The 13,116-nt window shown below is 46.7% G+C and overlaps 1 protein-coding gene across 1 annotated transcript in view; it reads right to left on the bottom strand.

Moving 5' to 3' along the window:
• TBX4 (T-box transcription factor 4) overlaps positions 1-12,637 on the bottom strand; it is a 51,676-nt gene extending 39,039 nt beyond the window's left edge. Inside the window, exons 1-3 of the mRNA XM_051994114.1 lie at positions 12,469-12,637; positions 7,329-7,487; positions 4,976-5,070 (exon numbers count right to left, since the gene is read on the bottom strand). Coding sequence (XP_051850074.1) covers positions 4,976-5,070; positions 7,329-7,484 — 251 coding nt within the window. The 5' untranslated portion in view covers positions 7,485-7,487; positions 12,469-12,637. The remainder of the gene's footprint in view (positions 1-4,975; positions 5,071-7,328; positions 7,488-12,468) is intronic.
• Between the last annotated feature and the right edge of the window lie 479 nt (positions 12,638-13,116).

The following is a 13,116-nucleotide window of genomic DNA, read 5'->3' as shown; positions in this document are numbered from 1 at the left end:
GGTGATGGAGAGTCAGCTGGTTCTCTTAGCTCCCCAACCTTTTGGTTGTAATGGTATTTCCTTTAGATAGACTCAGGCTTTCAAAAAATACTTTCCCGGAGATCAAAGCGCTGTCTCTCCGGGTCCCACTTTCCCAGTTTGTCCAAGCCCTGATTTCTCTTATCACCCACGCCACTGGGCCCTGACGCTATGTATACAGAGAAAGGGCAGGAAGCTTTGAAGTTGGGGATTAGTCTGAGCCAGAGCCAGGCCTCGGAATAACAAACAATGCAGGTTCAACGGGAGTTCTCATCGGTAGTTCATTTTTCAGCCACAAATTCACTGTCACTAACACAAGCAACATTGAACTCAGACTATGGGGATGGGAGAACGAAGATTTATCTGGTGGCAGAGCCAGGACCCCAGGACAGGGAGGTCAGGCAGTTAGGAAATTTTCACTTGGGGACGTTTATATTTAAATTTTTGTGAAGCTCACTTTTATCTGAGTTTGGGAGAAAATGTTGTTTCTCACACACACAACTTCTCTGGGGAAGGGAGGGGAAAGAAAGAAAGGGACCGGGAGGGTATAGAGAGGGGGAGGAGGGTATGAGGGGAGCAAGAAGGAATGGCAAAGAGACTGAGTGGAATGAAGGGCCAACATTAGGGAGAAGAGGGGTGACCTGGAAATCGGATTGGATGGGAGGTCCCATTTTATCCGGGTCAAAGTCATTTGCTTCTCCCAAGAGCAGGTAAGGAAATAGAGGGTCTGGCTGGCCTTGGGTTTTTGTTGTTGTTGTTGTTGTTTGTTTGTTTGTCTTGTTTCGTTTTTGTTTGTTTGTTTTGTTTTTTGGTCTTCCTGAGATTATTTGTTTATCCTTTCTAGACCTGCCTACGATATCTCCTTCTTTCTTTCAGACCTGGCCCTGGATGGATCATGCTATGACTACACCTTTTATCAGCAAAATTATTGTCAAGGCATCCATAGTGAGAAAAATAGACTCACTAAACTTCCAAAGGAATAAAGTAGGAAAGGGCCCCTAAACTCTTCTGTCACAAGGAGAAAGAAGCTGAGACTAAAAAAGGATTCAAGCTAGGAAGAATATATTCCAGCTCACCTTATCTGCACATCTGTCTCCACTGCAGCCTTTTTCTCCTCCAGGGAAGACAGAAACTTCTTTCATTCTCCCTCTTCTAGAGAAGAGACTGTTAGGAGATCTTAGACTTGAGCCCAGCCCCGATTCCTGGCTGTGTGATCAAAGGAAGGTAATTTTGCCACATACACCCTTCCCCAGACCTCCACTTACTCATCCCTGAAATGGGAAGAATTAAAACTTGAACTACCCATTTCTAATGAATTCTGAAAGGAACTCACTTTGTCAAATTTAATACCCTAGAACAGAGGTACTTAACCTTTGGGAATGAAGTTATAGACCCTTTTGGTGAAACTTATGAATTTCTCCGAATCATGTTTTTCAATGCATGAAAGAAAATGAATAAGATTCAAGAAGAAACCAGTTGTATTAAAAGCTACTGACATATTAAAGCAAACAAAACAACAAACTAAAAACAAAAACAAAAACAAAACAAATCTGGAGATTCCCAGGTTAAAAACTCCAGTCTCAGGGGAGAAAAAGGAGCTACTACAAGTATGACCTTTATTTCAGAATGCTTCGGTGCTATGTACTTTTGCTGCATAGGCAATCTACTTAATTGAGCCATTTAAACTATTTGTGAGGGAAATCCTTTTTTTTTTTTTTAAAGCTTACCATTAGAAATGTATTTGTGCCAGCCCTCTATTCTAGTTTTAATATAGACAGGGACCATTACTTATACTGCCTAGATGACTATGCCAGACAGGGAAGGATGGTGCAAAAAGATTTTGCAGACATCATATTTGGGAACTCATGATATTACTTGCTAGAAAAGAGGAAAGAATTGTGATAAAATACTATGATTTTGATAAGGGCTTAAAAAGTTTTTTTGGTAAGGATTTGCAAAAACTTCAAATGCACCCTCAATAATGAAATAAAAACAAAACTGGAAACAGAATGGGCACCTAGTAGTTGAGGAATGGCTAAACAAATTATTCGCTATGAATGTAATTGAATATTACTGCACTGGTAAGAAACATGAATATATAAAGAATTCAGAGAAACACGGAAGACTTGATTGAACTAATGCAAAGTGAAAATAGCAGAACCAAGAGAATGATACAAAATTACTACAATAAAGTAAACACTAACAATCATAATAAGCTACTTAAGTGTTAAATTGTAATGAATAATCTGGGGCCTGGATAACAAAAAACTTCATTTCCCAGTCAGTATCAAGGTGGGGACTAAGAATATGGATTCTGGTTTACAGTATCAGAGAAGGTTGCTGTGTCAGCTTTTTTTAATTTTTTTTTTCTTTGTTCGGAGAATAGAAAGGTGGAACTTAAAAGAAAATTATTGGTATATCTTAAAAGGCAAGAATGAAACTTTGTGTGTATGTATGAAATAAATCCCATTTAAAGAGTTTTTGGAAAGTTCTATATAAGTGTGTTGCCTTAGAGAGCTGCAGGTTGGAGGGGAGAGAGAAAGTAAGGAGAACTAGGATGAGGGAGGTGAGTGTCTTCTCTAGGAAACAGGAGCTAATGGGGAATGCAATGAAAAGTAAGTGAGGCCAGTTAAATGACTTTTTTAATGAGAAGATTTACAGCACAGATAACTTTCTGTTGGGAAAGGAAAGGCTTTCCCCCCCACCCTTTCCCTGACCCATCAGCAAGAAGGAAAATTTTTATCATCACAACCACTATTTACTATTGTTATTATTCTCAGCTGCTCATCCCTGAACTTCTGCCAGGCTCACTCACCAACATCTGCCTAAAGCTGGAAAGTCTCCCCTCTCTGAGCCCTGGGGCTACTGGCAAACAGAGCAAACACCTGTGAGAGCCATAAGGATCTTTCTTCCTTGAAGTTAAGGTGTTTGGAGCTTTACCTGCCACCCAGAGGTGCAGGCATTCAGACAATGTTTCATCCTTTCCCAAGCAATCTCCCATAAAAAATGTCATCTATGGCTACTCCCCTTAAAATGGACAGTTCTGGTCTTGTACTTCTTGTTCCTCTCTTCATTCCCTGACCCCAAAGCCCTATTACTGAAATGGGTCAGAGTACAACATGAAGAAAGGCTGTACAAGACCATGGCACAGTGATCAAAACTCTTTCCCCTATCCCAGAAAGTAAAACAGTTATCCCTGCAGAGTTCTTCTCTAAGAATGAAATCCCATAAGCATTTGAGAAGATTCGCCTCAACATGGAAAGAGTATGTTTTGGGAAGAGGGGAGTCAGAGGCAGTCACTTTAGTCCATCTTTGGCTTCCAAACTAAAATAAAGATGAAAATTGAAGCTGATGGTAAGGAGATAGGTTAGGGGCAAGGAACAGACATGTCTGACTCCTCCTGAATGGAACACACTGTCACCTCAGCATTAAATAATAAACGATGATCATCGTCATCATTATAAGTCATATTGATAAAGTACATTTAGAAAGTGATTTTCACATACATAAAGTCATTTGAGATGTAGAGATTTGGACATGTTTTCTTGAATTATCTCCGAGATTTAGTTGCCCAGCTAGGAAAAACATTTTTACAAAAGGGAAGAAAAGGGAGTTAGGTTTTGCTATAGTAACCGACATTACTGTTGGTGTTACTACTACCCACGGCTCAATTTAAAGTGGGGGAGTTGGAATTGTCAAGCAAAGAAATCGTTTCCAACAAATCCTGCTATTGGGGAGGGGGAAGTGTGGGAGGTCTGAACCAGTGTTTTCAGATTGACTGCTCACACAAATCTAATTCATCGGATCTATCGCTCCCCTCACCCCTTCATTTTGGTCCTCCACAGCAGTCTGAGTGTCTCTCTCCCTATCTCCCTGACTGTCTCACCCTCCGTCTCTCCCCCCTCATCCTTGTTCTCTCCCACAGACACCATCGCATTTTAAAGATGTTTCCACTTTATAAATCACCCTTCTGGCAGCCACCCCGAGAGCTGCTTGGCCCCCACCCCCTATCCCCACTATACACCCACACCCCATCGGCGCCTTTGCCCCAAGGGGGAGGGGAATGAGAGGAACACCCAAGGGCAGCCCCCCAAGCCTTTCATAAGCAGGTCGGGAGCGGGGGGGGGGGGAAGGGGCGAGGGGAAAGGGGGGAAGTGGGGGGAGGGGAGAGTTTTTCTTCCACTGGGAGAAGGATGGCGCTCTTGCTTAACCTGCCTGCTGAGCTGACTGTCCATCTCCTTTCCCCGGCACCTGCTGACTGGACAAAAACCTTCCAAATCATAAAAGAGAAAAGTCCTGAGTTCTCTCTCCTCCTGTCTCGCCTACACTGGATCAACACAGGCGTATTCCAGGGTCCCTTCCCTCTGCCTGGAAGTATCTTATTTAAATCCAGAGCACTTGGAACCGCTAAATTACTCTCGAGGAGAATTGGGGTAGGGAGTGGGGGTAGGCAGAGGAAAATCAAAGTTCCCTTCTCTTCCACCCCATACTGCTGTTGGAGGGAATCTCGGGGTTGAAAGGTTCATCCTCTCCACAGACTAAAAAACTCCAAAATTGGAGACCCCAAAGTTCTGGGTGCTATTTGCATAGTTGTCTGCCTCCTATGGTCACTAGCGGATTTCTAATTCGTAGGAAAGCACAAAGTTTTTCCTAGAAGGGCTGGGATTGAGACCTGGATCGAGAAGGTTGGCGTCTACAGGGTCCCGAGCTGATTCTGCTTAATCCCTGGCTGGCGTTCGGGGTCGGGAGGGGGATGGGGTGCGGAGCAGGAGATTGAGGGATAAGGCGGTTAAGGTTTGAATTTATAGTTCCAGTTTGGGCGCCCAGCCCAGGGCCAAAGTAGTCCAGGACTCAGGGGATGAGAGAACTTCGGCCTCACAGACCTGAACCTTCCCGACATAAGATTCTCCCAACCTCACTCTTAAAATCTCCAAAGAATACTCCCACAAAAACTGACCTGCCGGCTTTGGTAATAATCATCTCGGTCCCCGCTTCGTGAAATTTCTTCCAGAGTTCCTTCTCGTGCAGAGTCACCTTGATATTCTCGATTGTCTGGGGGAAGCGGGGAGAGGACAAGCAATCATACCGAGCCCCTGTTCTGGGCCCCCTCCCCTAGGAAAGCCGTTGATTCCTGAGGGGAGAGGGGGCCTCCACTTTTCTGAGCTAATCAAAATTCCTATTTTCAGTCTGGCCTCTTGGATGGAGAATGGGATCTAAGAGGCTTAAAGACAAGAGGCACCCTACACCCAGCTGGAAGGGGGATTGAAACTCAAGAATTCGACAAAGGTAGATGGAGTGGGGGTGGGGCGGGACCGAGGTCACCAAAGTAGTGTATAGGGGGAGTGGGAAGAACGGCCCCCTTTTTCCTGGCATGGGAACACACGGGACTCTCCCCCAGAAAAGGTGGGACTAATTAGGACACCCCTGACTCTTCCTGCGGCCTTCTTGCTCCCATTTTAAGGGACTCCTAATGAACCTGATAGTCCCTCACAAAACACAACTCTGGGCTTACAACAAACTATTCCGTCTAGCTCCACTCTAAGCAAGACTCGGAACTTGGGTCAAGCCGATTGCGTCCAACAAAATTTCGGAGCAGGTAACCTGGCCCTCAGGAATCGATTCCCCCGATATATTCCCGTGCTTTCGGCTTAAAAAATAATAATAAATGTACCAGTGACTTTAGAAAATTATTTCTTTTCCTCTCTTCGTATATATATTCATCTGTGTAGTTTATACTAGTGTACACAGAAATAAAACCATATATAAAGCTATTTTTGAAGTCCCTAGAGTTGGGTTTGAGTCCCAAGAAGGGCTGAAAATAAAAAGGAGAAACGGTTCCGACCGTCGCCTTATTCTACCACCGGATAGTTCGAACGCGTGGGACAGGTGACTCCGGCCCTTGGAAAGGAAAAAATGGAATCAACTGTTTCCTCCGCGCTTCTTCTCTTTTTTAACCTGGCAATTATTACCCAGAGTATTTCGCACCCTGGCCAAATTGAAATCGCTAAATTTATCTTCCCTAAAAATCTGGATTTTTTCCCTCCGCAATTATCAACACGCGGGATTATCCAGTAAATCAGAAGAGTGGAAAAGGGAACACAAAATGATTATAGACTTGACAAGCTCCTTTGACACTGAACCTACGGGAGCGATTGTACAGCGTTCGATCGAAATTCGACACAATTGGAAATTCGAAATTCGAACGTTTGGGGGATCGGAGATTCGAATGTCCGGGCGATTTGAAATTCGACAGTCTCCGAGATTCGAAATTCGAATGTCGTCTGTGGGATCCGAAATTCAGGCCAAGGGCGATTGCTCCACTGCTCTAAGTCAGCCCGAAAGTGCGGCACAATTTGCTTTTCTCCCCCAACTCCCTTCTCTTTCTCTTCTCCAAGCCCAAGGTGTCTCGACCTGTGGCTGGTGTCCCTCGCTGAGAGGCCGCTTCTCCGTCCTGTGGTCCTCACCCCATTTTCTCGGCTAGTTGGTGTTGACTCCCAGGTGGGCAGTGGCGGGAATGAGGGAAGTGGGGAGGGTGGAAAACCAAGAGGGCAGCGACTTCCGCCTCATTCCTGGTCTCTAGCCTCTGGACCTGGATACCCGAGAAGTCTAACAAGTCTCGAAGATCTGGGAATCTGGGTCAGTATGGCGGGACCCCATCTGCCACGATTTGACCAGAATTTAAAGCTTTTGCTGAATTCGCCAGGCCCCTACATCATTATGCCTAAGCACGGATCCCGCTTGAGAGAACGAATTATATACCACCAAAAGGGGAAAGGGAATGGGCACTACTAAGGGCCACTCCTTTACCCCCTCCCCAACTAAAGCCCCGTGGGGGAAGAATTGCAAACAGCCTCCGGGCCTGGGCTGCCCATAAAAACAAGTTAACAAAGCAAACCAGACTCAGCCGATAGAGCTAGTGCCCCGCCAGGCAAGGGGCCCAGGGACACTTTGGGGGTGGGGGGAAGAAACATTTAAAAGCCCGGCCATCTGGGTCTGGGACAGTAAATTCTTCGCTTTTATGGGCATCTCGGGAGGGAAGGGCCCTGCTCTGTTTGGAGCCCGGATTTAGAGGAGAAAAGGCACCCAACCCAGATCAGCCCTGGGTGTGTGTGTTATGGACATGTTTGTCCTCTGATTGATTGAATTATGGGAAAGTCCTATCTACAGAGAGACAAACACCAGGGCCTGTCCCAGGTACTCTCCCAGATACACATTCAGAAGCCTTTGAGCAAAAACTCTGGTATACCATGGCCCAGTTTCCATCCCATCAATCCCCACCTGCCCATCCCAGTTAAGCCCCCAGTTCCTACCTGCTCAGCATCTTGGCCCTGGGGGCTGCTGAGGGGAGTACCAGTAAGGCCCTGTCCACCCAAAGCTGGCTCTGGAGCTGAGGCCTGCTCTCCATGTGCAGGGGCTGGGGCTCGGAAGCCCTCTTCACTCTCAGAAAGACCCTTGTCTTGAAGCATCTCCTGTGGGACATATACAGACACACAGAGCAGAATGTGACTTTAGAGTCACATAGGATCCTGTGCCGGAGCCTGATGGCCTGGCACTGGGCACTGGTGGCATAGGAGTCCAATAGCACCTTCAGAGAGCTGCCCTCTAGCTCATGTGGCAATATTCTATCCTGGGTCTCTCTTCTATCCCACCTCACCCTGAATATGTGTATGTGTACTGTTCAGCATCTAAATGTCCACATCCCAGCTCTGTCCCTAGCTTTGGTCAGCTCTTAGCTCTATTCATCTCCACATGCCTTTCTCTTTCTCAGTGTTTCTGTGTCCAGCTCCAACTCTAGTCCTATCTCTGATACCCATTTCCACCATCCTCTATCATTTCACAATTTTGATCCTGCTCCAGGTTGAGGCATTACTACCAGCGGCCCTAATTTCTCTGCCTTCAAATCTTGAGGATACTGTGGCCTGCACTGAGAGGGATGGTGACACAGATAAGCATCTCTAGCTAGAGATAAGTCCTCAAGGTGGGGAAGAGATGATTCCAGAAACTGAAGGATTTACTTTGCAGTCTTACAGATATGGGAAATCTGTATTTCGTTTTCCAGTAAAACATCGCCAGCAGCCACTGACAGACAACTTTAGCAGACAAGATTAAATTTTGGGCCTCCACAACCCAGGCTCAGATAAAAACATTTCATATCCTTGGGCCCAAACAAACAGTACCCAGTGATTTGACCTGATTGACCTAGTTAGAGGGCTCTCTCCTGCCTTTTATTTGGACTATAGAGAGAACCTGATATTTTAGAGACATTTTTGTTCCCTCTTATCTTTACAATCCACTTAATTCAAAATTGGACATTTCAATTTTAATCTGTGTCTCAGCATTCAGAATCCCTGAAAACATAATACCACTGCCCAGACACCTTTACATAGGACACACACATATACACCCCAAAGCTGAGGACTCCCTGTGTTTTCAGCTAAGGGAAAGGAGTATTCCATCTCAGTGCAATAACTGGAAACTGTAATCTCGATCTAAGCATTCAGAATTCCTGAAAACACAATACCACTGCCCAAACACCTTTAAAGACATAAGGCACACACACACATATACCCCAAAACTGAGGGCCTCCTATGTTTTCAGCTAAGGGAAAAGAGTATTCCACCTCGTGCAATAACTAGGAACTGGAAACACCCGGGGAAAGGGGTACCACAGGATCATAAATCTCAGAAACTCATTTTTCTGCTCTTAAAGCACCAGTGCTCCTGCTATCCTGACACCCAGAGGCTTAGGTCCATTCCAACTTCCCCACCTGTGAGTATCCCTGCCCTCATCACCCACCTTCACCTCTCCTAGAAAAACTAGAAAACTCTCCTTCATCAGCCCTGCACTAATCTGACAGTTTCCCCCCTGCTATTTGTTTTTATTCCATTCTTGGCTTAGCTCTTCCCTCTTTTCTCCCCTTCTCTAATCTTTTGCTCCTCTTTCTCTGCTCTGTTGTCCTATTTCTTCACTCCACTCCCTTCTTTTGCTTTCTTCTCTGCTCTCCCTGCACTGCTAGCATCTCTTTTCCAAGCCTCTGCTCTTCTCTTGTCCCTTTTGCCTGGGGTGGCTCTCCACACCCCCTGGGCCTTCCTAATGTAAACAAGCCAAGTGCAACCGAAGAGATAAAAGCCAGCCGTGGCCAAGGGCTGGGAAAAGCCTATAAAGATAAGCGGCTAGCAGACAGACAGACCCACAGACACTCAGACGAAGGTCATAGAGAAATGATGACAGACTTGAGAAAACACAGAGGAGTGTCCTAGATTTTCGGAGGTCTCCATGACACCTCTGTCACTTGGCTTGTCTCAGTCTTGAAATTAAAAATAACAATTAAATTTTGAAAAATTTAAAAGCGATTCATTTCTCCTTCGCCAATCTAATAATCTTGGGCTGACCAGAACTCTTTCTATTCTGCTGTCCCGGTCTCATCCCTGCAGGCTCCGCTGCCTTACGACAGGCCACGGCGAGGGACCCAGGTGCCCTCACCCAACAGTTGCCCCCTCTCCCTGCCCTCGGAGTCCTCCGACTGGCAGAAATCAGAGAGGGAGGGCCCAGAATCTCAGCAAGTCCTGGTAAGCTTGCCCCTACCTCTGGACAGCGGAGAGGGAACGGGGAGACCTCCGCCATGGCACGGAAAGAGAATTCCAGTGAAGGGCCAAAGGCTACGCTCCTCAGAAGCTCGATCGTACAGTCCCAGGACTCCTCCTAGCTTGTTATATTTTCTCTAAGTATATGCAGGGACGAAAATCCAAATACTCCCTCCTCCAAAACACAGTACCAGCCAACCTCAAACACCCCCAAAGATGTAGGAAGCCAGTCTGCTCCCCACCCCAGTCCCCAGGAACCCCACTAGGCCCACTCCGACTCGAGTTGTGCAGAGTGCAATGCTCTCTCATTCAGAACACAGGGAGCGGGCCAGGCTCAAGGATCTTCAGGCACCGAATTCCGGACTGGGGCCTGAGATCCTAAGGGCAGCCCTTTCTCGCTTTCTTCTCCACCTCCCCCAGGTAAGCAGTAGTCTCAGTCCTCAGGGCTAACCTCTCCCGCTCCAAAAGCCTGCCTGGAGGCCAAGTAGCCCAGGGCAGCTCAGCGCTAAACCCAGAGAGGCCTGGCTTCCAATCTAAGGCAGAGAGGTTTGGAAGGGAGGGATGGAGAAAGCAGATAGTGGATCCATTTCACCTGGGAAGCGTCCCCTGCCCAAGGGGTAGTGGGGCCGCTCAGTTTAACCAGATATGCTAGCTGAGAGAGACCGCTGAACCTTCCAATCTTCACCGTGCTAGACGTTGAGGGGATGGGAGGATGCCGATTGCCAAGGACCACGGCTAGAAGAGCTGCCTGTAGCCCGTGGCTGGCGATTCCAGATGTCTTTCAGTTTAATATCACTGTCCCAGTCTTGATATGATCCAGGTCACAAAAGCTCCATCCTAGCCGGCTCTTGCTGCCGTTACTACGCTCACTGTGGCCACTGGCGAACTTTGGGTTACTACCGTCCGCGAGCTTTTCCCGGCTCCTTGAAGACTAGGATTCCCGTCTTCCCGGTTTGTGTTCTGTTCCTCCCCGCTCTAAGTCCGCTTTCCCTTTCCAGTCTTACTGTCAAAACTGCGGCTGCTCCGGCGGATTTGCAGGTGACCCTCCCTCCGAAGCATCCCAACCTCTATTTCCATCAGTTCTCTCACCTTCGCCAAGCAGTAACTTAGACACGGGTCTCCCAGCCCCGGCAATCTTATAGTCGCTATCTAGCTGCGAGTGAGATGGTTTGGGGTGGGGAAATCCGAAGCAATTCCTGCAATTTCTGCGGTTTTTAATGTATTCCCGCTATCTGGTACCGGGTTCTCTCTTTGGACTCCCTTCTTATTTGTTTTCATTTTCTTTATTACTTCTCTTCCCTCCCCCCTTTTTTTCTTTCTTCCCTTTCCTGATTTCCCCTTCCCTTCCCCCCTTCTTTCTTAAAACTACAACACTAAGCTATAGAGTCATAACCATTGCAGCTCTTCTTTAATTTAATTATTCCTAATAGGTTGAATTAAAATTCCCCCTAACCAGAACATTTCTTAAGAATATTATTAATACAATTATTGTCGTTTTAGGATTATGGACCATGTAACATAAAGATCTTCACTGTTGTTTGATGTTTAGACTATCCGTATTTGTATGGATTACTGCAATGAACAAATTGCTCTCGTTACTCTTATTGCAATTCACACAATTCCAGATCTTTATTATTCACGATTTCTCTTTATTCCCTTCATTATTCACTCCCCCCCCCATCCGTTTGCTCTGACTGTCCTTTCCGATTCCAGTCGGTATATTCACCCAATATTTTAATATTTCCCTTAAAAATACTTAGGTGCTATTTGTCTTTTGAGTTTAATCCTTTTCAATCAAGTACCATTATTCTAAATAGGGTTTTTATTTTTTTTTTTTATGTTTTGCTTGTCATGAGTAGGATTACGCTATTCTGGTTATTTTAGGCAATTTGATATCTAAAACAAACTTCCCGGTTCTTAATGGATCTTTCTCTTCTCATCATCGTTATTATAGCACCAGGTCGATAATTTCTGGTACTTTTACCATTTTCACCTCTGTCCCTTCTGTTTCGCTGGTCTTTGTCAATGTCTCCACAATCCGCGTTCAAGTTATTTCTTCAGTCATGAATAATGTTACTGTTGCTCTTAGTACCTGAGCTGCTATCAGTCACGTTGCTTCGATAGTTGTACTTACTTTAGGATAATTTATAATGTTATTAAAATAGTTACAAAGAACACTCAGGAAACAACTTGGCTTATTTTAGGCTACTGTCGCCTTGTCACTTGCAGATTTCCAATCACTCTCAAAAATGTACCGATGTTTAGAATCTCATGGATTCTCAGAGGTCTGTACTGTCTGAAAACCCAAGTGAAGGTGAAAAGTTCCTGGGTCGGGGACTCCCGTTTAAATCATTACCAGAGCTTGAACAATGGTAGCTAATCACGCTCCTAAAGTGTTGTTTTTTAACAGTTTTGATTCTTGTTGGTCGCTCGTTATATTATCCGTTCCCCTCTCTATTTGGAGAATTAGTTTGTTAATTGTCCTGCTGTTAATTTGGCTCTCTATTTGAATGCTAGTCTTTTCGTTACAGTTTTCCCTGAAGCCTCAGGGGCATGTTTCATATTCTTTATTCTACCTCCATGGACTATGATTTTGCCCTTGCTCTTTTCCTAAAGGGTTCAGTTATTCATATTTTTTCCCCTGTATACTTCGCCCCTTCTGCTACTGTCATCGATCCGGGTTTCTATCCCCAGCTCCCTGATTTAATTTTGCTCTCAGTCTGCGTTTTCTTTCTCTCTCTCTCTCTCCCCGCCTCCCCCTCACGCAGAGCCGGCACTGGTTCGAAGGAGCCGGGACCCTTTCCTCTACGACACCGGTCATCCTCTCCCCGAAGGGCTCCGCATCCCTTGGGCCGCAGATACTCACCCTGGCTGGGCTCGGGCTAGCCGGGTTGCCGCATCCGGGGACTCCTGCGGCCCGGGGGACCTAGGGGTCCGAGGTCCGGGAAGGAGAAGACTCACGGGTTCTGGAGATGGAGGCTAACAAGATTGGGGGCTCAGAGCCGACTGGGTCAGTGTCCAGTCTCCAGCCTCACCCTCAGGGCCCGACACATCCCAGTTCTGGAGCCCGGCCCTTGATCTCCTTTGCAAGCTGAGGTTTGGGGCTGGGCCTCCCCTCCCTCTCTCCCTCCCTCCTTCCTTCACTCCCTCCCTCCCTCCTTCACTCCCTCCCACCCCCGGCCCGGCGGAGGCCCGGCCCGACCCCCCCCTCAGGCGCTGACGTTACAACTGTCAATCAGTACTGCTCCCGCCATCCTGTGGGGATGGGGGTGGGGGACAAATTCCCCCTACACCCCACTCTTATCTATTCCGCGACACCCCGAAATCCTTAGTTGTGTGAGGCTAGCAGCCTCCCGCTCTAACACTTGGGGCTGGACGGGCACTCGGCCCCTCTGGGCTGAGGAATCCGCATGGTTTAGATTAGGGCGGCGGGAAGGGAGAAGCCGGCCTGGACACACTGACTGTCAGACGGAAAGACGCAGGAGCACTGTGTAGTGACTTGGCCAAGCCTGAA

This window comes from Antechinus flavipes, chromosome 4, assembly GCF_016432865.1.
Source record: "Antechinus flavipes isolate AdamAnt ecotype Samford, QLD, Australia chromosome 4, AdamAnt_v2, whole genome shotgun sequence".
In the NCBI taxonomy this organism is placed as follows: Eukaryota; Metazoa; Chordata; class Mammalia; order Dasyuromorphia; family Dasyuridae; genus Antechinus; species Antechinus flavipes.
Note: the sequence above shows the minus strand (reverse complement) of the source record. Positions and strands in the feature narration are given on the sequence as shown.